This window comes from Trachypithecus francoisi, unplaced genomic scaffold, assembly GCF_009764315.1.
Source record: "Trachypithecus francoisi isolate TF-2019V2 unplaced genomic scaffold, Tfra_2.0 Contig00388, whole genome shotgun sequence".
Classification (NCBI taxonomy): Eukaryota; Metazoa; Chordata; class Mammalia; order Primates; family Cercopithecidae; genus Trachypithecus; species Trachypithecus francoisi.
The window spans coordinates 93,079-119,852 of NW_022680610.1; the positions used below are offsets into that span (position 1 = coordinate 93,079).

A 26,774-nucleotide genomic window follows, 5' to 3' on the forward strand; every position below is an offset into this window, starting at 1 on the left:
TCCGGGGCAGCTGGGGCCGGGCCCCGCGGCCTCCGCAGATGGAGGTACAAAAACATCGGCCACGGCGAGGAGCCATGACTGAGGCGGCGGCGGCCGCGCCTCCTGGCGGCCCGCGGGGGCGGCGCGGCGGGCGCCCCCTGGCGGCGCGCCGGGGTGGAGCGGCCCTTCGCCGCCGCAGCCGCAGCCGGCGGAGGCGCTGCTGTCCCTCCTCCCCGTGTCCCCGGCGCTCGCCCGCTCGGCTCGCTCGCTCCATTCTCCCTCCGCTTCAGATTAAAGGGGGGGAGGGAAAAGGAGCTCGGCCGCCATTTTCCCAGTGCCGCCGCCACCGCCGCCACCGCTCGCCGAGCCGGCGGGAGAACCGAGCACCGTAGCGAAGCCGACTCGTCTCGCCGCGGCGGCGCGGGGGGCGGCTGAAGCGCGCTCCCCGGCTGGAAAGAGGCGGCCGGGGGTGGCGGCCTGGGTGCGGGTTCGGGCTGCAGACGGCGGTGCTTGTTTGTGCGGGGCGGGGGGGCGGCTTCACCCTCTGCCCCCGCCCGCCCGCCCTCCCGGCCGGGCTGCGGTCCCCGGCCGTGCTCGGGCCCTGTCGGTGCGGAGGAAGGCCGAAAAAGGGCCCGAAAGAGAAGAAAAAGCAGCCGCTCCCCGCCGCCGCCTTCCCCTCCCCCTCCGCCTCGCCCCCCCGCCCGGAAAGTCAGGGCGGCTCCGGGCGCCGGGGGGAGGAGAGCGGCGGGCCCGGGCCGGAGCCGCCGCCGCGCGCCCCCGCCCGCCGCTGGCCCTCGGCGCCCAGGCCGGGGGGCTGTTTGCAAACTGCGCCCATTTTGTGGGGCTGAATCCGCCCGGGCTACGCTCCTCCATCACGTGGTAGGTGCTGCTGCTGCTCCTCTCCTCCTCCTCCTGCTGCCCTTTCTCCTTCTCCTCGCTCTCCCTGTGGCTCCCATTTCTCTCTCTCTTTGTTAGTTGTAACTAGAAAGGCAGGGCAGGGTAGAAAAAACCCCCGGAACTTTAAATGGCCTCTCCGGGCTTCCCCGCTGCGGGTCCGGGCTGGGAGTCGCCCCAAGGGCGGGGGTGTGCGGGGGCCCTTCCCCAGCAGCTGCCGCCTCGTTCGCCAGCTTTTCCTTTGGCGTTCTATTTAAAAAGGCGGCCTGGAGAACATGATTTATTCCCGTAAAAGAACCCCCCAAACAAACTCTGGCTCTCGCTTTGAACTTCTCTTGACTGCAAAAGGCCTTTCTCTGCTCGAAACACAGGTCTTGGCGCGTTGCACGGTTTGTATCACAACTCTGATTGTTTCATTTATTATTTTTGTTGCCTGTAAATTCAGGTCACTTACGTTTTCAGATGTAGTCTCCCTCAGGCGGACTATTTTTTTTTTTTTTTTAACTAAAGAGGAAGAGGCATTTATTTGCTTTTAAGTGAGTTGGAATCTTTCTGCCTTTTGGGGGGCCTGTTTTCCAGCTCACGGTCTTTTGATTCTTAGTAAATAGTTTAATTGTTTTCCATACGATAAACAACCCTACTCCAGTGTTTTACTTAAAAATCCTCTTGTTTTCCACTGTTGGAATCCCAAAGTGGATTTGTAGAGAAACGTGTTACTTAACTATTGCTTATTGATTGCTTTAGGGGAGAAGGAGTGACATGATGGCGCCACTTTAAATTGCTCTTTCCTCTTCCTCGGTCCCCCCCACCCCCCTTTATCCTGGAGGTCACTGGAGCATTTTCTGTGACCTATTAATAAAATTGTACTTGAGGGTGTTAGAAGTACAACTCGTAGGGGCTGGAGTTTAGTGCCCCTAGGGTCGACAGACCAACTCCCGCGGTCCCCAAAGTTCCGAGAAATCTCTCTCCCTCCAGCCTCGCCTCCCTCCCCTCCATTCACAATCCTGGTGTTGCCATCTCCTTTGTCACGTGGCTAGCAATCATTGTGTTTTTTTGTTTGTTTTGGGGTGTGTGTTTATATTTTTAAATTGCAGCTCAGAGGAACCTTTCCTCTTCGCTTTGGATAGATCAAAACGTTTTACTTGTTTTAGTTTTAGAGTCGTAGAACGTTTTAAAATAAACGATAAAATTACATAATCTTTGCCTTGCATAATCATGATATAGTTATAGATTGCTACTGAACTTCGTCTTGAAAGTCCTTTCAAGTATGGAAACTAGTACGTTAGAATATGTTTTCCGTTTGTCAGGGTGGTCTGTGATTTCTATTTTCTCTGCTTTTTGGGTCAGTTAAAGGACCACTATTTACAAAGGCTTAAGTGGGTGTGTTTTCCCTTTCCTCTTTTCTATAGGCTCTACTTGGTTCCTTTTCTAGCATACCGTTTGACCAATTTAGAAAATTTCAATTGTCTACAGGCGTTGTCAGTTAAAACTGTTTTTTTAAACCTTCTATCAACAGTGAATACTTTTGAGTAGTAGTTGTTTTCTGCCTAATACTAAGTGTATTTATTAGCATTTCGGTTTTGATCTAGAAAATTTTTACTTTTAATCCTGTAGTTTTAGAAGTATATTATTCCTTTATCTGTTTCTTTATATCAGTTTTTCCCATAATTGGGTAAATTTCTATTTTATAAAATACAAAGTATATTTCTGTTTTTTTCTACATAGTTTACTAGACATTTTTCCAATTTAAAAAATATGTGAATTAAGAAACTTACTTTTTTTTAAAAAAGTAAATATGAAATGTGATTCTTGAGTATGCATTGATCCTGATTTACCGTGTACATTGTCAATGGTTTGGACCATTTTCTTTGCTAACAGTTACATCATGTCATGTGATATGTGCAGTGTGATGTGTAGTTCTAAAAATAAGGCAAGGTAAAAATGCTCATCCCTTGGGAATTTAAAAAATGTATTATAAATGTGGAATAACTACCTTCAGTCATGAAATTCTGAATTGGGTTTCCACTAGGTTTATGCAACAAAGTGTGCTGTACCTTTGACCTTTAGCATATTTGGTGTATTTGTTAGTACCTCATAATTTGAGGTGATTGACTTTATTTTTTGAATTACTTGGAGGGAAACATTAAATGTTACAAAGGTTCTTAATGTCTGTATTATGGTGAAGATGGTTGTCTCTGATGACCACCTCATTTCTGTGATTGTGATTGTGACCAGTTAAAAGAATGATCAGTTAAGAATTATTAGAGCTTTGTGGTAGGGTGGGATTTTCGGTCTTTCCATCTATATGAATCTACTGAAGTGAAGTATTTTAGAAGTTTTCTTGCATCATTTCTGAAAGCCACATTCAGAACATTCGTATTTGACTTTGGTGCTTTACCAGCGTGAGATGTTAAATTTTTGTCTGATTTTCTTTCCTCCTGCCTACACATGTTATTTCTCTGGTTAAACCTGCAGAGCACTCTTTGTTAGGTGAGTGTTTCCTGGTGAGGAAAATTCTGGAAGTTAAAAAATGAGTAGGCCTTTAGTTCACTTGTGAACTTATATCAAGGTAAGAAGAAAGTGAAATAACTGTACTAAATTTTTTCTTCACTGCCACTAAGGCTGCTCTTCCATCTCTAGTAACGCTACATTGTAACCATTGTCTCTGCATCTTCTGAAGAGTATTGAGTTGATAGCAGATTTTAATTGCATTTTAAAGTGAATAAGTTTTAGGTTCCTTCTGTTTGTTAGGACCAGATTTGTGTAGTCTGTAAACATAGGGGTGTTGTGATTGTTTGAGAAGGCATTTTAGTATTGAGTAGTTCTAATTAGGCCCCTTTGTGATTAAAGCTTAGCTCCTTGTTACATCAGACAAGCAATGTTTTTTTTTCTTTTTTTGAGACAGGGTCTCCTTCTGTTGCCCATGCTGGAGTGCAGTGGTGCCATCTCAGCTCATTGCAGCCTCCGCCTCCCAGGTTCAAGCGATTCTCGTGCCTCAGCCTCCTGAGTAGCAGGGACTACAGGCGTGTGCCACCACACCCAGCTACGTTTTGTGTTTTTAGTAGAGATGGGGGTTTTACCATGTTGACCGGGCTGGTCTCGAACTCCTGACCTCAAGTGATCCACCTGCCTCGGCCTCCCAAAAGTGCTGGAATTACAGACATGAACCACCACGCCTAGCCTAGACGAGCAATTTTTAAAATGTGCTAAAAAAACACCAAACTAATCCACACTAGATTTTCTAAACAATAGTAATAGTAAATGCCATGTTTAAAGAGTAGTGCTTATTCCTGTTATGTTTTTTCAGCTTGTGGGGAGATGGGTAGGGGCTTTTTTTTTTTTTCTTGGCGAGTCCATTAAGACAGAGATAAGCGACTTTCTTTCTAGATAGATGTATATAGTTTTACATTTTATTGTCCCTCTCCACCCCCCAACAAAGGACCTCTCCGTTTCATCCCTTGAGTTTAGAGGGGAGGGACTAGGGCAAACTGAATATGTGGTTGTCTTTTGATTGCCCCAGAATAAATCTTACTGAATGGTTTAGAGATTTTGTTTCTTTTTCATTTTAGAGACGAGGTCTCCGGTTCTCGCTGTGATTCCCAGGCTGGTGTGCATAGATGTAATCATGCGCTACAGTGCGCTACAGTTTAGAGTGCCTGAACTCCAGGGCTCAAATGATCTCCTGCCTTAGCCTCCTGAGCAACAGGGGCATTCGATCTTGTCTTTTTTTTTTTTGGAAATAGAATCTTCGCTCTGTTGCCCAGGCTGGAGTGCAATGGCACGTTCTGGGCTCACTGCAACCTCCGCCCCTAGGGTTCTAGCAATTCTACCTCAGCCTCCCGAGTAGCTGGCATTACAGGCGCCCACCACCACGCCTGGCTAATTTTTTTCTATTTTTAGTAGAGATGGGGGTTTCACCGTGTTGGCCAGGCTGGTCTTGAACTCCTGATCTCAAGTGGTCCACCTGCTTCAGCCTCCCAAAGTGCTAGGATTACATGCAGGAGCCACCCGGCCTGGCCCCTTGCTTGTCTTACTTAGAGTTTTGAAGCAGCTTTTCCTTGTACTCTTTCTTCATTTTAAATGTTTCTACATTGATTGATTTGATTATTCTACGTCTTGGGAAGCATATTTAACCGTAGTGCCTCTTTACTTACTTACCTTAAGAAAGGCGTACAGGGCAGGTTCTTAAGTAAAATGGCCCCAAACAACCAGGCTTGCCTGCTGTGTTAGTGCAAAGAACACTTGGACCATGTCTTTTTCCTAAAATTGGACTTCATAACTGTTTCTTGGAAGTCTGTTTTAAGACTTTTTTTAGTTCTCATGTTGCTTCTGAAGATACATGTTTAAAGTAGAGTTTCTATGCTGATAAGTTGCGTATACGCCTCTGGCCATGCTTAAAGTTGTACAGAACAATAGTTTATAGCACAAGATTCCCTCATCAGTACTTCCCATTCCCTGAAATGTGAGGTCAAAACTCAGTTGAACCACACTATGGCTGTAGAAGACAGTGTGAATTAGGAAAGAGAAATATCCACTGTACTAGCGTTCACCACCGTTTGAAGGCTGTCAGAAGATACAGGAGGTAAGTGATATCCTTGGGTGTCACTTGCAGATTGAGGGGAGAATTGTGGGTTATAGGAGGTGACTAGTATGGCAGGGGGTAACTGTTATTTGTTTCTTTGCTAAGCCTTGTGCCTTTTAGGATGTAGAACAAAATACCTAGGAGATAGTAAGCCAAAAGGTGTGATTTACCAAAATACCTGGGCTCCAAAAAGAGCTGCAATATATATTTTTCTTTATTAAGCATTTTCTTGTCTTTGGTAGAGTAAAAGTGAAGCTAAAATAGAGTGCGGAAACTGACTTGACCAAAGTAGAAAATGCAGCTCATGTTTATAAATGAAAAACAAATGAGTTTGGGCAGTCTGAAAGAAAGAAATCAGACATTTTATATGAAGATTTTAAACCTTTATGCAGAGAGTCCCTTTAAGGTGGAGGAGAGCTTTTAAATACTTGTTTCCCCATTTAGTAGCACAATGTGGCAAAATAGTTGTTGAATAATTGTTACTTTCTGCAAGCCTTGCTTTTCCAAGATTTTAAGCCGCTTCCACAGAGTGTTAACATTTGAAAGCCCTTTACAAGGAAATTATTTAGTTATGTATTTTATTGTTGTTGACTGTGAACTTGCCCTTTTTTTTTTCCTGGCTGTAATTTTTTTAGAATTAAAGTTTCTTTCCAAGATTTTGAGAGTCAGGAAATGTAAAGTGGAGGTAGATTGAATGCAGTTTAATCTAAATGTTATTTTACAAACTCTGATTCTTGTAACTTGAACCAGGAATCCAAAATGAGATCTTACTCTAAATTTTAATTACAGCAGATTCTGCTTTTATTTGGAAAAAGTTGCTTGAGTGACATCAAACTTAATGGAGTCCCTCACCTTGTAATTCCTTTTTAAAAAGGGAACAGCTTAAGGTTAGACTTGGTTAAATTGAGTTGGAAGGTAAGTATTAGGGAATAAAAAAGATGAATAACAATTTTGTTGTTAGGACATAAACCAAAAATTGCCAACAACTCATATCCAGACTTTCCTCTTGCTACTTGTTATTTGGCCTTTGTGACTATTTGTTAGCACCTCCACCAGAGGGTGTGAAGGCAAAGAGGCTCAATGCCTCTTTACTGTAGCTAGTTTCTGGTTTGCTAGTCTAGGAGAGACACTTCATAGAAATACCAGTCTGGGCTGGGCGCGCTGGCTCACGCCTGTAATCCCAGCAACTTGGGAGGCCGAGGCAGATCCCCTGAGGTCAGGAGTTTGAGACCAGCCTGGCTAACATGGTGAAACCCTGTCTCTACTAAAAAAAAAAAAAAAATTACAGAAAAAATTAGCTGGACATGGTGGTGCATGCCCGTAGTCCCAGCTACTCAAGAGGCTGAGGCAGGAGAATTGCTTGAACTTGGGAGGCGGAGGTTGTAGTGAGCTGAGATCACACCACTGCACTGCAGCCTGGGCAACAGAGAGAGACTCCATCTCAAAAAAAAAGAAAATAAATACTAGCCTAATAAGTTGAACTGTCAGGAAAGTTTCATTAAACTCTCCGTTTGTTACCATGGAGAACTGAAGCTCTTTGAAGACCTTAAGCATGTCTCCAAAAAATTGGACTGTATTTTTTTTTTGCACTTAGTGATTTACTCCTTACCCCTTGCCTCCCAAGAGAATGAAAAATGGATATAAGTATTAACATTAACATGTAAGACAACGTTTTATTGACATTGGAAAAATGTACTTTAAAAGTCATTAATTGACTTTTCTCTAAAGGGATAAGGTAGGTTTCAGTGGGAACTCAGGAATTTGGCCATGGACCTTTAGAATTCTTTTTTTTTTTTTTGAGATGGAGTCTCACTCTGTCCCCCAGGCTGGAGTGCAGTGGTGCCATCTTGGCTCACTGCAAGCTCCGCCTCCCAGGTTCACGCCATTTTCCTGCCTCAGCCTACCAAGGAGCTGGGAGTACAGGCGTCCACCACCACGCCCAGCTAATTTCTTTTTTTTTTTTGTATTTTTAGTAGAGACGGGGTTTCACCGTGTTAGCCAGGATGATCTCGATCTGACCTGGTGATCCACCCGCCTCGGCCTCCCAAAGTGCTGGGATTATAGGCGTCAGCCACCACGCCCGGCCTCCTTTAGAATTCTTAAAATCTTCAAGAAGTCGCTGATTTTAGGATTGTTCAGGAGCACTTACACCAACTATTAAGGCTTGTTGGAAAGAGATACGATAAAAAGTATAATTTTTTTTCTCTTTGTCTTTTGTGAGCTAAAGACTGATAGGAAATTTGAATTCAGTCGTAGCACAGAAATAGGATAAACACCATTAATAGTTTGATATATACACATCCTTCAGAAAAAAATGTTTTCTTGAGATAGTATTTTGTTATGTTGCCCAGGCTGGTCTTGGACTCCTGGACCCAGGCAGTCCTCCCACCTTGGCTTCTAGAGTAGCTGGTATTACAGGCATGAGCCATGGTGCCCAGCCTATCCATGTATGTATATTTAATGGGATCATACTTGTTATATGGCTTGATCTTTTTAATAAGGTTTTTGTTTTTTGTATCACAGTTCTTAAGTGAAAGCATTGTGTATACATCTTTGAGTACCTATGAGAATATTTCTGTTGGATAGATTTCTTTTTTTTTTTTTTTTTTTTTTTTTGAGGCGGAGTCTCGCTCTGTCGCCCGGACTGGAGTGCAGTGGCCGGATCTCAGCTCACTGCAAGCTCCGCCTCCTGGGTTTACGCCATTCTCCTGCCTCAGCCTCCCGAGTAGCTGGGACTACAGGCGCCCGCCACCTCACCCGGCTAGTTTTTGTGTTTTTAGTAGAGACGGAGTTTCACCGTGTTAGCCAGGATGGTCTCGATCTCCTGACCTCGTGATCCACCCGTCTCGGCCTCCCAAAGTGCTGGGATTACAGGCTTGAGCCACCGCGCCCGGCCATGTTGGATAGATTTCTAGAAGTGTAGTTGCTGGGTAAAAGTTGGAGCATTTACATTTGTGATTTTGATGGCTATTACCTTTATAATACTATGTAAACAAATTTAATAATAGCTTAAAAAGTGTAATTAAAAAGTTTCCCAGTCTGGGTACAGGTGCTTGGTCAAGTAAATAACTGGAACTTGTGGTGGGTGAAGTCTATCCTAGGTTCAGCCAATGCCAGTTCTTGTTAGGTGGTTGATCACTTCAGACATTCCCATTAACATCCTAATGGATCTTCATCTGATGGGTTTAGTATAGAATGCTCAGGTTGCTTAGTGTGTGTTGGTCCGCTGTTTGCCAGGCATTGTGCTGCATGTAGGGGACAGAGATAAAACAAGCTATAACCCTCCTTTTTAAGAAGTACATAGTTGGACAGGCACGGTGGCTCATGCCTGTAATCCTAGCACTGTGGGAGGCCGAGTCTGGCGAATCACGAGGTCGGGACTTTGAGACCAGCCCGGCCAACATGGTGAAACCCTGTTTCTACTGAAAAATAGAAAAAAATTAGCTGGATGTGGTGGTGGGTGCCTGTAATCCTAGCTACTCGCGAGGCTGAGGCAGAAGAATTGCTTAAACTCAGGAGGCGGAGGTAGCAGTGAGCCGAGATTGTGCCACTGCACTCCAGCCCTGGTGACAATGAGAGGCTGTGTCTCAAAAAAAAAAAAAAAAAGAAGTACATAGTCTAGGGAAGAAAGATGACAAATTTGTGAGTTTATATTGTACCATGAGCAATAGCCAGGGTGTCATGGGAGTGCAGTAAGAGCCTAGAGGGAGGGACCCCACCTCAACCTGGGAGTAATGGGGAATACTTGAAAGAGCATGTAACCTTGAGCTGAACCTTGAAAGAGTAGCATGAGTAAAAGTGCAGGGGCATAGAAGAGCCAGGGAAGGGACGTTTCACGTGGCTGTAGTGAGGACAGGCTGGAGATGAGGTCGATTGTAAAAAGGGGGCAGATAATGGTGTGTGGGGAATTTGGACTCATCCTTACTCTAGAGTCAGTGAGTGATTTTAAACGATTAGATTTAGGTTTACTCCCTCCTTTCTTTTTTTCTTCCCTTTCTAATGATCATTTTGGTTAGTGTACGCTAGATTAGATAGGCTTGCTGAGACAGGAAGAAGGAAGAATAGTTGGGAGATTATTACTACCTCAATTACTGTAGTACACAATGAGGTTCTGCACTAGGGCAGTGGCACTAAGGATGGAATGAATGTGCCTGTCATTCTGTGTGTTGCCAACTCTCACCCTCTGCACCAACTCGCCCTTCAAAATTCAGTTAGTGTGTTATCTTTTCTAGAAGCCTTCCTTGACCCCTTCCGGTGAAATACAGTACTGTATCAATCAAGGCTACCTTCACACCTAATCTATATTTTACTATCTTGTATCTGGCATTTAGTAGATGTTTAAATTAAATAGTTATGGTAAAAGGTAAGTTGGTGATTTGAGGTCATGATTCACTCACATAGACAATGTTGAGGAGCAGGAGGAAGTTTTAGATTTGGTGTTGGGGCGGGGAATGGGTTTTGAATATGGTATGCTTGAAGTAGTTGTATAGGCAATGCTGAATTCTACTCATTTCTTTCTTTTTTTTTTTTGGAGACAGTCTCATTCTATCACCCAAGCTGGAGTGCAGTGGTGTGATCTCAGCTCACTGCAGCCTCTGCCTCCCGGATTCAAGTGATTCTCATACCTCAGCCTTCTGAATAGCTGGGATTACAGGCATGCACTACCACACCCGGCTAATTGTTTCTATTTTTATTATAGTAGAGATGGAGTTTCGCTGTATTGGTCTGGCTGTTCTCGAACTCCTGACCTCAAGTAATCTGCCTGCCTTGGCCTCCCAAAGTGCTGGAATTACAGGCGTGAGCCACCTTTCCCGGCCCTACTCCCTCCGTTCCTATACTCCTTCCCTCCCTCCCTCCTGCTTTCCCTCCTTTCTTCTCTCCTCTCCTCTCCCCTCTCTTCTCTCTCTCCCTCTCCCCTCTCCCCTCTCTTCTTTCCCCTCTCCTCTTTTCCTTCTTTTGAAACAGAATCTCGCTCTGTAACCCAGGCTGGAGTGCAGTGGCGTGATCACAGCTCACTGCAGCCTCCACTCGCCAGGCTCAAGTGACCCTCCTGCTATGCCCAGCTAATTATTATTTTTTTAGAGACTGGGTCTCAGTATGTTGTCTAGGCTGGTCTCAGACTACTCCTCGTGGGCTCAGGCAATCCTCTTGCCTTGGCCTCCCAAGTGTGAGCCACCATGCTTGACCATCATTTACTTAAAAAAAAAAAAAAGTGTTTTTGTTTAGGTGGCTTTTTTGATGGGGGCTATGTTGCCTAGGCTGGCCTTGAACTCCTTGGCTGAAGCCATCCTCCTGCCTCCTGAGTAACTGGGAATACAGGCGCCTGCCATTGCACCCAACTCCTACTCATTCTTTAGGTTTCAGCCTAGATGTTCTTTTTTCTGAAAAGCCTTTTCTGACTCCGCCTACTTCTCAGCCTGTATGAGGATTGTCCCCCCCGCCCCCAAATCACACAGTAGTGTCTGTCTTTACTGCTGCTTGTCATCCTTGTATGTACTTACTGTGGTGCTTTGAATACTCTAGGCATTTTAATATTTATTGGAGATACTCAGTAGATAGTTGGTGTTCTTTGACTTTCCTCTAAAGACTAAAATTCAGAATTTACTGTCAGGCAGTTGAGATCCTTTCAGTTTAAGCCTTAAACTATCTAGTGTAGTAGTTAAAAGCGTCGGCTTTAGCATTATGGATCCTGCTCCTGCAACTTCGTAGTTGCGTGATCATGGGCAAATTACTTCTTTGAGCATCTATAAAATGAGGACAGTAGTACTTACCGTACATTGTTATTGTGAGGATTAAATAAGAGAGTATATGTAAGGTATTAGCATAGTAGTTGACATAGTAAAAGGCTAATTAATGTTAGTGAACAACATTTGTAATAACCTGTCCTGCACTCAGGAATGACTAGTGATATAAAGCTTTTTCAGTTAAGAAGTCCTGTTGGCCAAGGAGATTGATGATGGTCTTACGGGGTGACACACATTATCTCTTTGTTTTATAGTAAAATTTTTGTCTCTCCTTCCCCATTGTATTCCACAACAAATCTACTTTTATGTGTAAAGTAAATACTTTGCAGTACATTCCATAATGTAGCTTGTAGTACTTCATCACAGATCAATGTGTAGCTGTTCTTTTCCTCTCTTTCTCTTCAGAAGCTGTACGTACACCACCCGATTCATGCAAGTTGTTCTATGGATCATGCCTCACGTCTTTCCCATTATTTTGATTGTGTCAATTTTTTGATTCGTGTTTCCTCCTCTTTCTCTTCTTAGTAAAATCTTACACTTGAGGGAAACCGCCACGAGGCCTTTTTGACTTCTCTAGTCCAGTCATTTAGGGCTTACAATTCTTACTGTGTACCAAGCTCTAGATAAAGTTAGCATGCTAAAGAAGGGTGCTGTTAAGGAACTTTGTCTTGGAAATAGAATTAGTTAACAATTAGGGAAAATTGAGATAATTTGAACTGAATGACAGTGACTTTAAGTGCATTATACAATACAAGCAGGAAGAAAGTGATATGAATTGAAAGAGTCCAAGAAGTTTTTGTGGAGAGGCTATGTATTGAAAAATTAGTGGCCGGGCGCGGTGGCTCAAGCCTGTAATCCCAGCACTTTGGGAGGCCGAGACGGGCGGATCACGAGGTCAGGAGATCAAGACCATCCTGGCTAACACGGTGAAACCCCGTCTCTACTAAAAAAACACAAAAGGCTGGGCGTGGTGGCTCAAGTCTGTAATCCCAGCACTTTGGGAGGCCAAGACGGGCGGATCACGAGGTCAGGAGATCGAGACCATCCTGGCTAATACGGTGAAACCCCGTCTCTACTAAAAAAAAAATAGAAAAAACTAGCCGGGCGACGAGACGGGCGCCTGTAGTCCCAGCTACTCGGGAGGCTGAGACAGGAGAATGGCATGAACCCGGGAGGCGGAGCTTGCAGTGAGCTGAGAGCCGGCCACTGCACTCCAGCCTGGGCGGCAGAGCAAGACTCCATCTCAAAAAAAAAAAAAAAAAAAAAAAAAAACACACAAAAAACTAGCCGGGCGAGGTGGCGGGTGCCTGTAGTGCCAGCTACTCGGAGGCTGAGGCAGGAGAATGGCGTAAATCCGGGAGGAGGAGCTTGCAGTGAGCTGAGATCCGGCCACCACACTCTAGCCCGGGTGACAGAGCGAGACTCTGTCTCAAAAAAAAAAAAAAAAAGAAAAATTAGTAAGTTTGGGGACAAAAAAAAATAGAAGGAGGAGCTTCCAGATAGAGGTAGCAACATAGGCAAAGATATGGAGTTGGGAATCTGTGGGGAGTTCTGGGTCTGTATCAATTGATATACTTGCTCTGACGTTATTATAAGTTTCATCTTGAAGAATGTGAACTCATTAAAAAGGTGCGAGGGGCTGGGTGTGGTGGCTCATGCCTGTAATCCGAGCACTTTGGGAGGCTGAGGCAGGTGCGTCACCTGAGGTCAGGAGTTGGAAACCAGCCTGGCCAAGGTGGTGAAACTCTGTCTCTACTAAAAATACAAAAAAGTTAGGTGAATGTGGTGGCGGGCACCTGTAATCCCAGCTGCTCAGGAGGCTATGGTAGGAGAATGGCTTGAACCTGGGAGGCGGAGGTTGCAGTGAGCTGAGGTCATGCCATGGCACTCCAGCCTGAGGGACAAGAGAGAGACTTCGTCTCAAAAAAAAAAAAAAAGTGTGAGGAACTCATTCAGAGTAGGAAAGTGAGATGATAAAATGGTGAAGGAAAGTTTGGGGCACTGAGGCACTAGTCAGGAAGCTGTTGTGATAATCTAGACAGGAGCTGATGAGGACCTGGACTGGATCGATAGTGTTAGAAATACGAAGATGATATACCAAACCTGAAAAGCCTTGTGAGAAACGAAGAAGTGAAAAACGGGGCCGGACGCAGTGGCTGAAGCCTGTAATCCCAGCACTTTGGGAGGCCGAGACGGTTGGATCACGAGGTCAGGAGATCGAGACCATCCTGGCTAACACAGTGAAACCCCGTCTCTACTAAAAAAATACAAAAAACTAGCCGGGCGAGGTGGCGGGTGCCTGTAGTCCCAGCTACTTGGGAGGCTGAGGCAGGAGAATGGCGTGAACCTGGGAGGCAGAGCTTGCAGTGAGCTGAGATCCGGCCACTGCACTCCAGCCTGGGCGACAGAGCGAGACTCCGTCTCAAAAAAAAAGAAAAAAGAAGTGAAAAACGAAGGATTTCATCACAAAGGAGACGAAGTTATGAAGGAAAAGAGAGGTTTCTTTCCATTCTTTATAAGCCATCACATTTTCGTTTGTCATGTATTTGGCCTTTTTGTTAGACTTTGGCCCCTTCACATTTCTGGATTTAAGCTTTGGTAGAGACTTTGACTATTATATTCTGGTTGAAGTTGTCATTGCATCTTATCTGGATTATTGTGGTAGCTTCTTTATTGGTGTTTGCCGTCTGTAGATGTTTTTTTACTTACTTTTAATCCATCCTACCCAACTGGTCTCTCTAAAGCACAGTCTGATGTTTCACTCCCATTTAAAAAATGTTTAATGATATTCTGCTGTCATTATTTTATATATATACACACACACACATATATGTGTATATATGTAATTTTTATTTTTCAGAGACTCGATCTTGCTATGTTGACCAGGCTCGTCTCAAACTCCTGGCCTCAAGCAATCCTCTTGACTTGGCCTCCCAGAGTGCTGGGATTACATGCCTGAGCCACTGCACCTGGCCTCTGCTGTCCTGTTTTGTTTGTTTGTTTTTGAGACAGAGCCTCTCTTTGTCACCCTGGCTGAAATGCAGAGGTTCAATTTCAGCTCATTGCAGCCTCCCCCACCACCTGGTTCAGGTGGTTCTCAGCCTCCCTAGTAGCTGGGACTACAGGCACCTGCCACCATGCCCGGCTAATTTATTTTATTTTTATTTTTATTGTTTACTTTTTTGAGATGGAGTCTCACTTTTGTCACCCAGGCTGGAGTGCCATGGCGCGATCTTGGCTTACTGAGCCCTCTGCCTCCTGGGTTCAAGCGATTCTCCTACCACAGCCTCCCGAGCAGCTGGGATTATAGGTGCCCGGCACCACACCCAGTTAATTTTTTTGTATTTTTAGTAGAGACAGGGTTTCACCATGTTAGCCAATCTGGTTTCGACCTCCTGACCTCAGGGGATCCACCTGCCTCAACCTCCCAAAGTGCTGGGATTGCAGGTGTGAGCCACTGCACCTGGCCCCTCTACTGTCTTTAAGTCTGAATTAAGGCTATTTAAGGCTGTCCATTAAGGATCTGGCTTCAAACTGCCTTTCCACCTTCTTTCTATTGCTTCCTCTATTAAAATATGCTTTATATTTTAAGCAAATTGTTAATTTTTTTAAATTTTTATTTTTTGAGATGGAGTCTCACTCTTGTTACCCAGGCTGGAGTGCAGTGGCGCGATCTTGGCTCACTGCAACCTCCGCCTCCTGGGTTCAAGCAATTCTCCTGCCTCAGCCTTCCAAGTAGCTGGGAGTACAGGCACCCACCACCACACTCGACTAATTTTTGGTAATTTTAGTAGAGACGGGGTTTCGCCATGTTGGCCAGGCTGGTCTCCTGATCTCAGGTGATCTACCTGCCTCGGCCTCCCAAAGTCCTGGGATTACAGGCATGAGCCACCGCGCCTGGCCCAAATTGTTCTTTTAACCTTCAGAATGTTGCCTTTTCTTATGCCATTTCCTTTCCCTAGAATGCCACATTACTATTCTCTTGTCCTAGCCTTTTACATGACATCTTAGCTAATTTTCAAGTCTCAGCTAAAATTGCAGCAACTTCGTGGACACTTCCCTAATCATCCTTCCTCCAGTTTCTTTCCTTCCTTTGTGTAGAGGAATGAGGTAATGGTGAAGGAACAGGTTAGTAGAAGCCACATTATGGGCACACTTTTCTTCCCCGTCTGATTTTTGCTTTTGTTTTCAGTGCAAGTGCGGTTGTAACACTTGTCTTGTTGGCCACCCAGATGACCTATCCCTTCCCTTTTCTTCTCTGCAGCTTAATATTTTTTCAAGGTGGATGCTTCCAGGTTATTCTTGTGTATCTGGAGTCTTGTCTTGGGAATTTCCCGGGAATAAATGAGGTTTTCATTTGTGGGTGTGTAGTTAGTTCTGACTTACAGTATTTGAAGCAGCTGGATACGTTTTGCTTTTGAAAGACTATATAGATGTGTGTGTATAATCTTTATCTCTAGGATATGGTTCTCTATTGGGAGGTGTGATGTTGAACCCCCCAACTCCCGTATTTGACATGTCTGGAGACATTTTTTTTTTTTTTTTTTTTTTTTGAGGCGGAGTCTCGCTCTGTTTCCCGGACTGGAGTGCAGTGGCCGGATCTCAGCTCACTGCAAGCTCCGCCTCCCGGGTTTACGCCATTCTCCTGCCTCAGCCTCCCGAGTAGCTGGGACTACAGGCGCCCGCCACCTCGCCCAGCTAGTTTTTGTATTTTTAGTAGAGACGGGGTTTCACCGTGTTAGCCAGGATGGTCTCGATCTCCTGACCTCGTGATCCACCCGTCTCGGCCTCCCAAAGTGCTGGGATTACAGGCTTGAGCCACCGCGCCCGGCCGACATTTTTAATTGTCATAATTTTCAGAAGGGTACTACTAGCATCTAGCAGGTGGAAACCAGAGATGTTGCTAAACATGCTGCTGCCGGGATAGCCCCCGTAATAGATGACTCGTCGTGAGATGTCAGTAGCGCTGAGATTGAGAAACTCTATCCTAGAAGAATGTTTTTGGTTCACAGGTGCCACTTGTGTTAGGTAGAAGTTTGTCCTTGGACCGATAGTGCAATTTAGAATAATAGAATTAACATAGGAAGGGATCCTAGAGGTCACATATTTGAACTTTATCCCAACTTGTATTTCCCACAATGATGTTTTGCATGATATTAATAGATGTAATGGGAAAAGGTGCTAGTTAAATAAGTTTGGTAAAGGTAAACATTTGTGTATTCAGTATGATGCAGTACATTGTGAGTCTCTATCTGGGAAGTTTTTCTGAAGTGTGTTTGCTTACTGAGTGCATTTAACATCTTCCAGACCCTAAAATACTTCCTTGAAAGTGAGAGAAACTATTGATTATCTAGCCCAACCTTTTATGGCTAAATGACCTTGAATAGGTAACCTTTTCTTTTATCTGTACAAGCTTACTGCAGAATCTCAATTTGTGTGAGTGACAGTAGGTGTAGCAGCTCCATCTGTATTTGTTTGTCAGATTATAGTTTACTAACTGAATGAACTAAAAATTGGGATATTTGGGGCTTGAATTTTTATTCTGAATGTACAGTGTGACTTTATCCCCACTGGTAAATTAGAAATTACAATCTCAGCCCTAATTCTACTGCCCAGGTCGTTATGAGGATTAATCAGTTAATTATAGCTTTAATGCTTTGTATTCTTTGGAGAAAGGTGATTTATCAAATAGGCTGTTGTGCTGTTTGTGTAGAACTGCTTCCTTTTTTTTTTGTTTTTTGTTTTTGTGTGTATTTTTTTTTCCTTTAGCCCTGAGCTTGCTTGTCTAAGAACTGCTTAAATTTGACAGTCTTTCCCTGCTTTACATTGTTGAAGATTGAAGCTTTTTCGATTTTGTAGGTGTCAGGTGGGATAGGAATCATTGTTTTGCTCTGTATATTAAATTTAAGAATGTTACTATAGGTTGGGCTTGGTGGCTCATGCTTGTAATCCAAGCACTTTTGGGCAGATCAGGAGGTCAGGAGATCGAGACCATCCTGGCTAACACGGTGAAACCCTGTCTGTACGAAAAATACAAAAAATTAGCCGGGCATGGTGGCGGGCACCTGTAGTTCCAGCTACTCAGGAGGCTGAGGCAGGAGAATGGTGTGAACCCGGAGGTGGAGCTTGGCAGTAAGCTGAGATTGTGCCACTGCACTCCAGCCTGGGTGACAGAGCAAGACTCCGTCTCAAAAAAAAAAAGAATGTTACTGTGATTTTGTTTTACTTGGAATTTTTGGCTCTTTAAGCATTTCCATTATTTTCTTTTTGTTTCTCTCCATTTTATTGTACAAGTTAATACATGTTTATGGTGGAGACTTTACATAAGCCAAGAAACAAAAGACAAGAATCTTACCAATGACTTTTTAAAGCAAAATTGAGATGATACTGTGTTTTGTTTTATAACTTTTTTCATTTAATAATGAAACAAGCACTTTTCCATGTTAGTAAATATAGCTCTGCAACACTTATGGTTGCACAGTATTCCATTGTATGGATATTTAATAATTTAACTGAGTTTTTGGTGTTCAGTTTTCTTTTTATTATAAACAACAATATGAAATATTAAAAGTAAGTCTAGACATAACAGGGAAAAGAGTGAAGTACTAAACTTAGGTGATGGTTTATGGCAATTGTAGCTAGTTGCCAACTAGGTGCATTTTTCCTGTGCATTAAAAAGCCATGGAAATTTATTCCTTCTATGTTAGTTTTTTGTTTCCAGTGTAATAACGGTGTGAATAATACTGGGTGGTTGCACTCGGTACATGGCCAAGTAATTGAAAGTATTTTATTTCGTCATGATGGCATCCTTGTGGGAAAGGCTGTGTTACTTGTAGATGAGGAAACTTAAAGAACAAAATAGTTAAGTAACCTACAGGAGGTGGAGCCAGGATGGGAACTGAGATATCACTCACTTGAGCCAGTGCTCCTCTTATGAATATCTTTGGGGGGTAATGTTGAATCTCAGCTAGTATTTCAAGTCAATAAAGGGAGAGGGATCTGGAGTTGTCTTCTTTTTTTTTCTTTCACGATGGTATTTCTTTGGCATAGAAATCTCAAGATTTAGGAGTTAGGAATGGGAATTTCTTCTGAAAAAGTGATAACTTTTTCCTCTGCTCTGCACTCTTCCCTCCCCCACCCCCTTATTTAGATGATTGTTTTAGTAACTGTACTATGCTGTGTATCCTATGGTGATATTGAAACCAAGGAGAAGGTGCAAATCAAATAAACTATTGCCTTTGAAGTGTATATGTTAATGTTGAGTTCATAGACATCATTTCAGAGAAGTCTTGGAGTAGATGGGATTTATATTTATTTATTTATTTAAGATGGAGTCTTGCTCTTGTTGCCCTGGCTGGAGTGCAGTGGTGCAGTCTTGACTCATTGCAATCTCTGCTGCTTGGGTTCAAGCGATTCTCATGTCTCAGCTTCCTGAGTAGCTGGGATTACAGGCGCTGGCCGCCACACTCAGCTAATTTTTGTGTTTTTAGTAGAGACAGGGTTTCACCATGTTGACCAGGCTGGTCTTGAACTCCTGACCTCAGGTGATCCGCCTGTGTTGGCCTCCCAAAATGCTGGGATTACAGGTGTGAGCCACTGCGCTCAGCCAGAGTAGATGGGATTTAAGCTGGCATTTTTCTTAAACTTGTAAGCTTTAAAGATTTGAATAATTTCAGAATAACTTTGAGAAGTTGACTACTTAAGCACCGTCTGTGGTGTGATGTTAGTTATGACCTCCTTTTTCATTTGTGCTGGAGTAAGCCTGGGTTTTCCTAAGTTTTATGTAAGTCATAAAGCATGTCTGAGCCCTTGCCTGGGTCCTCAGAGGGAAACTGTTTCCTGCCCTTGCTAAGTCTTACTGTAGTGCTGTCAGGCAGTAGGGTACAACTACTCTTCAAATGTTGTATTAATCATCTGGCACCAATAATATGCCTCCTTGCATTGCTCATATCAACTACATATTGACATTCAAAAGAGGAGGAGACTGAAAGCAAATATCTGATAGTGATTTTTGTTTGTCCATGGGAAAAACCCTTTGCATATTATAAAACTGACTCAAAATATTTTGAACAAGTATATTTGTCCAGCTTGACTGGTCTGTAATACAGTGTTTAATAATATATTAGGAATTAGTATTATATTTAAAATTAGAAATGAGAAAAGACAACATAGAATAATTTATGCCACACAGAATGCCATATGCCGGAAAGCCCACAGGAGAAAACTCCATAAGCCCTGAAAATCTAGTTCTTTTATAGAATGTTGGTTAAAATACAACCCTGGGACAGGAAACTTATAGTATTAATAATTATATGAGGCCAGGCACAGTGGCTCACACCTGTAATCCTAGCATTTTGGGATGCTGAGGCAAGTGGATCACCTGAGGTCAGGAGTTCGAGACCCGCCTGACCAACATGGTGAAACTCCATCTCCATTAAAAATACAAAAATCTTCCGGGCATGGTGACACATGCCTGAAGTGCCTGAAGTCCTAGCTACTTGGGAGGCTGAAGCAGGAGAATCACTCGAACCCAGGAGGCGGAGGTTGCAGTGATCCAAGATTGCGCCACTGCGCTCCAGCCTGGGCAACAGAGCGAGACTACATCTCAAAAAAAAACCAAAAAACACACAAAAAAGAAACACACAGGAATAGACAGATTTGACCCATACATGTATTGGTGCTTTTATGAATAATGTTTTCTCAGTCATTTATTTGAGTACTTTTATGTTAATGATTCGAATTGTCATACTATAAAGGAGCTTACTATAGTGCTGTAGGGCCTACCATCCCATGTTGGTATTGCTCCAAAGATAAACATTTATGACTAAATTGGAGATTGCACTCATTTGGGGTAGGGAATGGGGGTGCTTAGTCCAGTGATTTAACAAGCATTTTGGTCTCAGGACTCTTTTTTCACTCTTAAAATTTATTGAGAACAGCATATAACTTGTTTTTCTTAGAAACTTTGAGAAATTTAAAAAATATTTAGTAAGTAATTCAGGCTGGGCATGGCGGCTCATGCCTGTAATCCCAGGAGTTTGGGAGGCTGAAGCCGGGAGTTTGATACCAGCCTGGGCAACATAGTGAGACTCCATCTCTACAAAAATTCAATAAATTAGCCGGGCATGGTGGCAAGCACCTATAGTCCCAGCTACTTGGAGGCTGAAGCAGGAGGATCACTTGAGCCCAGGAGGTTGAGGTTTCAGTGAGTCATGATTGTGCCCCTGCGCTCTAGCCTGGGTGACAGAGCTAGACCCTGTTTGAAAATAACAGCAACAAATAAATGATCTGTCTTGCACTTAAACATTCACTGGACATTTTATTGTTCACTGGGTTATGCAGATCTTCCAAATGTTACACATTACATTATATGGAATCAAAAATTCACATTCATTAATGTCGTCACAAGTCTGTCATATCAGAAGTGGCTTTTAAAATATTGGGAAAGTCCGAGTGCAGCAGCTCACACCTATAATCCCAGCACTTTGGAAGGCTGAGGTGGGCAGATCACGAGGCCAAGAGATTACGACCATCCTGGCCAAAATGGTGAAACCCCGTCTCTGCTGAAAATACAAAAAATGGCCGGGTGTGGTGGCGCACACCTGTAGTCCCAGCTACTCGGGAGGCTGAGGCAGGAGAATCACTTGAACCCAGGAGGCAGAGGTTGCAGTGAGCTGAGATCGCACCACTGCACTCCAGCGTGGCGGCAGAGCGAGACTCCGTCACACAGACACACACACACACACACACACACACACACACACCCCAAATAAAATCTTGGGAAAATGTTAAAGTTCATGATTGTTGATACAGTTTTCAAAAACACTAATCTTTGCTTTAAAAAATCAGATTTTATTATTGGCAGCAAATATATCATCATTGGTTTTCCTTGAAGTGACAAGTTCACTTTGTTCATTTGCAAGAAAATGTCTGCTAGTGAAGCAGGTTTCAGATAATCAGTTTGTCAGTAGTTCTGCCAAGTAAAAATAGTGTTCCATGAGCAAAGCTCTAATTCATTTTGTAACTCAGTTGTACTGTACTTTTTCCTGAGAATTCATAAAGCAGCAGAGTGCTTTATGCGTACTTTACCTTTCATCACAAAAAATACTTTTTAAAAATGCACTAAAGGCTCAAGATAATTAATAATTTTTGCTGCTTCATCAAGGACATCTTAAGTGGAACTCCCTTAAAAAAAAAAACTGAGTGGAGAATGTAATGACTATTGGTATAGTTTGGTGCCTCTGCCTTGATTTGTGCTAATAATGTGCCAGCAGTTTTGTTCACCTTTGTTTTTGTATTCTGATTGCAAATGTCAACACAGTGAAAAAGGCAGATAATATTCTAATATTGCTATGAAAATACCTTTGATTTCACGAACCTCCAAAATAGTCTGTGAGATCCCCAGAAGTCCAGAGACCACACTTTAAAGAAAACTGGCTTAGTTCTATACGTATGTTTCCTTTGACTCCCAGACCACATAGATCAAGGGGGGGATCAAACAGAGGCAAATGACTGGGGTTTTTAGCTTGGTTACTAAATAAAAGCAGTGCCATTACCTAAGATAATGAAACAGGATGCGGAATAGTGTGCTGGAAGGAGGAAGTGAATTCTGAGCTTCAGGGGGCTTGAGGAACATAGAGGTATGGGAATCTTAATATTAGTGCAGCTCGGAAGTTTTTCTTAGGGTTAGGTAACCTCACCATATTAGTGGTTTTTGAGAGAGAAGAGGGCAGAAGAGACCTTGTGCAGCACCGACATTTAAGGGTCCAGGAGGAAGAGAAGAGGATGATAGTACAAGGACATCAGGAAAGAATTAGAAGGATATCGGTTTTGTCCAGTGCTTCAGAGAAGTCAGATAGAATGGGAACTGAGCTTGACCATTGGATTTGGTAATAAGATTACTGGTGACCTTTGCCAGAGCAGTAGGGGATGAAATCCAGATTATGGAAGAGTGAAGAGTGCAGAGACAGTTATTTATACAATTCTTTAGAGAAGTTTTGGGGTAAAGGGAAAGAGAGATGTTGGGCAATTAAATATGAGAGAGAGAGGCTGTACTGAGGACAGAAGATACTTAAGTAAATTCCTAGGCTGAAAGGAAGAAGCCAGTAGAGAAGATACTGATGAGCACTTTGATCTGAAAGAAAAGAAAACTGATGAAACAAGTTGGTATTACAGATGAGGTACAGTTAGCTTTGTAGTATAATCTGTACTTCTAGTGAAGTGAGAAGCTGATGAAAACTGGATTCCCTGGCCAGAGAAATGCACAGACCTGTGATATTTGGCATACTTTTTTTAGTGAACACGGGAATTCCTTACTAATTTTTTCTGTTTAATTATTGTTTAGTTTGATGTGTCTTGCTTTAAATCCATTTATTTCAACAAAAAGATTTTTTTTTAATGTAGATGATTTAATTTTAACAATCTGTGATTTTCTCCGAATCGAACTTGTGTTTTGGCAACTTTCAGTCTGTAGTAACAAATGATAAGAAGAAGGGTGCAATTCTTTCTCTTGTGCAGGGATTTTGCCTCCCCCTTTCTCTCAGTTGAAAGGCATTTGGGTCTCTCGAATAACTGGTACAATTAGCTCCAGAGTGTTTCGTTTCTGGAGGCAGTTTAGACAACAGCCTCAAGTAGTGCTTTTGTTAAAAATGTATGTGTTTTTAAATGTGCTTGTATTTCTAACATTCTTTTCTCCCTTCTCTTCTAAGTCTGTTCTCTGGGGAGGCAGTAAGGGGCCGTGGAGCTGGCTTCGGCCTCTGCCTGGGCATTGGGAGAGGCTGGACTTCCTGTCTCTCTGTGCTGAATGGCTGCGATGGCACCCGCTCTCACTGATGCAGCAGCTGAAGCACACCATATCCGGTTCAAACTGGCTCCCCCATCCTCTGCCTTGTCCCCTGGCAGTGCCGAAAATAACAGCAACGCCAACATCCTTATTGCTGCCAACGGAATCAAAAGAAAAGCCATTGCTGCAGAGGATAACAGCCTAGATTTCCGAAATAATTCTACGAAGGAAGACTTGGGAAAGCTGCAACCACTGGTGGCATCTTATCTCTGCTCTGATGTAACATCTGTTCCCTCAAAGGAGTCTTTGAAGTTGCAAGGGGTCTTCAGCAAGCAGACAGTCCTTAAATCTCATCCTCTCTTATCTCAGTCCTATGAACTCCGAGCTGAGCTGTTGGGGAGACAGCCAGTTTTGGAGTTTTCCTTAGAAAATCTTAGAACCATGAATACGAGTGGTCAAACAGCTCTGCCACAAGCACCTGTAAATGGGTTGGCTAAGAAATTGACTAAAAGTTCAACACATTCTGATCATGACAATTCCACTTCCCTCAATGGGGGAAAACGGGCTCTCACTTCATCTGCTTTTCATGGGGGTGAAGTGGGAGGATCTGAATCTGGGGACTTGAAGGGGGGTATGACCAATTGCACTCTTCCACATAGAAGCCTTGATGTAGAACACACAACTTTATATAGCAATAATAGCACTGCAAACAAATCTTCTGTCAATTCCATGGAACAGCCAGCACTTCAAGGAAGCAGTAGGTTATCACCTGGTACAGACTCCAGCTCTAACTTGGGGGGTGTCAAATTAGAGGGTAAAAAGTCTCCCGTCTTCCATTCTTTTCAGTGCTTTAGATTCTGACACAAGGATAACAGCTTTACTGCGGCGACAGGCTGACATTGAGAGCCGTGCCCGCAGATTACAAAAGCGCTTACAGGTTGTGCAAGCCCAGCAGGTTGAGAGGCATAATACAACATCAGCTGGGTGGATTTTTGGAGAAGACTTTGAGTAAACTGCCAAACTTGGAATCCTTGAGACCATGGAGCCAGTTGATGCTGACTCGAAAGGCTGAAGCTGCCTTGAGAAAAGCTGCTAGTGAGACCACCACTTCAGAGGGACTCAGCAACTTTCTGAAAAGCGATTCAATTTCAGAAGAGCTGGAGAGATTTACAGCTAGTGGCATAGCTAACTTGAGGTGCAGTGAACAAGCATTTGGTTCAGATGTCATTGACAGTAGTTCAGGAGGGGAGTCTGCTATTGAAGAGGAAGAACTGACCAGAGCTGATCCCGAGCAGCGCCATGTACCCCTGTGAGTAGACCTCATGCATGATAGCATTCTTGAGAAATGTTGGCACAGGGAAGAATGAATGAATCCCGACTATGGAGAGAATGTGATTCTTTGTACATAGGTGTCTAGGTTCCATTTGTTTTTTTCCCTGATGTTAGGTAGGTGAGTGCATACACATGTTAGTGAAGAAATGGAAGATATTTTTGCTGTAGTGTTGTGTTGTAGTCTAAATGGTGGTAATTTCCTTTTGAAGTCTTATTAAGAAAAAAAACTAGGAGACATCTTACGTGTCAAATTGTACTAGTACCTCTTTGAGAGTGAATAATTAGATTTCTTTTGAAACTATATATAGGACATGACAAGTTAATGGCCTGATTGTTCAGATTCTGTTGTTTCCAGTAAGCAGGGACAAATGTTGAGTTGACCTAGTTACCTTTGTAGGAAATTACAGTTGATTTTGATTGAACTTTGAGCAGAGAGTATACCCAGTCTTCAATTTTAACACTTGAGATTGTCTTACATTTTAAGGACTGACAGTTAGAAGATGCTTCAGAATGTTTAATATATTGCCTCCAAGCACAGTCCACTTTCACAACCTGACTCTCTTCCTATTTAAAAAAAAGCCCATTTTAATTAGATTTGTTAACCTGAGTTAAATGTATTAATGTATGTGGAATAAATTCTACTGTTGTTTTTTTTTTTTTTTTGGGAGACTGAGTTCCGCTCTGTCACCCAGTCTGGAGCGCAGTAGTGCGATCTCAGCTCACTGAAGCCTCTGGCTCCTGGGTTCAGGTGATTCTCGGGCCTCAGTGTCCTGAGTAGCTGGAATTACAGGCACCCGTCATCACGTCAGGCTAATCTTTTTCTTTCTTTCTTTCTTTTTTTTTTTTTTAAGTGGAGACAGTTTCACCATGTCGACCAGGCTGGCTTCGAACTCCTGACCTCATGATCTGCCCACCTCGTCCTACTGGTTTTTCTAAATCTGTTGGTTTGAAAAAATTTTACATAAGCTTAAAGGGCGGCACTCCAAATTGACATGGTGGAGGCAGAGACGTTTCACTCTTGTCACTCCCAATTCAGCATCTATGTACTTAGATAAAGCAGTACTATATTATAACATACTTAAATGTTAAATAAGTGCATTATCTACTTAGGAATATCAGACTTGAGAGGTAGTATGAGGAGTTGGAAAAGAAGGGCAGGATAGTTGACTAGTAGATCCTCTTTCATTTCCTCTTTGCTAGAGGCTGACTTACTAGAAAAGGCTGAAAAGGATGAATATGTGGGAAGAATTGGTGTTTCCTTGACTGTATTAAAAGATGACTAAGATTTTCACTGGAGTGTTTGGTTGTTGAGACAGCCGTGATTTTTAAAAGTAAATTTTCTGGTTTCCCAATTTTGTTTATATTATCTGCATGGATAACATATTGTATCTGAAATGAAACTTTTTTTTTCTATTTTGAGGGAAGAAATGGATAATTTTTGCTGAATGTTTTCCTTGTAGACCTAGTTCCATTATCATTTGTTAGTTCACTGTGCTCAAGTTCACTTCTGTGTTTAGATTTAAAGCAAATATGTTTCAGAGACTTGCTTCTTCTGTAACCCATCTTTCTTTAAATGGATTAGTAGCTTAATTCAGCTTGCTAATATTCATGGCATTATCCCCCCTAACTTTGCTGTTTAAATCACTGCTTTAAAAATATCTTGGTTAATGTTAAATATTTTGTGCTGAGAAGTATAATAAACGCTGTAGTTAAAGGATTTTAAATTGCATGTACTCATTTTGAGTATTTAACAGAAAAGCACCTAGATTCTATAAGCTTATTGTTCTCAGGATACATTGCATTGAAAACATTTCTGAGTTTTGGTACTGTTGTAGGTAAGTGTTACAAACCAATGAAATAAAAATAGCTGAGAGAATTGTTCTTATTCTATAGGATAATTTAGTGACTTGAAAAAACCTTAAGTCTATTCATTTACTACTTAGTTCTGCGCATTCTTCTCACATAATGGTTTATGGTTTGGAAGGGTGTGAAGTGTACAGGAACAGCCAAAGGATGGCTTTTAGGAAACATTTTGGGATCAGTTGAATCCTCTTGCAATTAAATCAACTGAATGATACTTTAAAAAGTTGAATTTTCATGCGTTAGATCATATTAAAGAAAATTTGGGTACTGAAAGTACTCCGAAGTAAATGCTCTTTTCGCACATTGTAATTGTATTTAGGGCTGGGCACGGTGGCTCATGCCTGTAATCCCAGCAGTTTGGGAGGCTGAGGTGGGTGGATCACTTGAGGTCGGGAGTTTGAGACCAGCTTGACCAACATGGAGAAACCCCGTCTCTACTAAAATACAAAATTAGCTGGGCCTGGTGGCACACGCCTGTAATCCTAGCTACTCAGGAGGCTGAGGCAGGAGAATCGCTTGAACCTGAGAGGCGGAGGTTGTGGTGAGCTGAGATTGTGCCATTGCACTCCAGCCTGGGCAACAAGAGCGAAACTCCATC

The 26,774-nt window shown here is 42.9% G+C and overlaps 1 protein-coding gene across 1 annotated transcript; it reads left to right on the forward strand.

Moving 5' to 3' along the window:
- The first annotated feature begins 726 nt into the window (after positions 1-726).
- On the forward strand, positions 727-24,882 carry LOC117083784 (KAT8 regulatory NSL complex subunit 1-like). The gene is given in 4 exon segments (XM_033211796.1): positions 727-858; positions 22,908-23,808; positions 23,810-23,948; positions 23,950-24,882. Coding segments are annotated over 3 exon segments (1,290 nt in total). The 5' UTR covers positions 727-858; positions 22,908-23,002; the 3' UTR covers positions 24,295-24,882.
- The last annotated feature ends 1,892 nt before the right edge of the window (positions 24,883-26,774 follow it).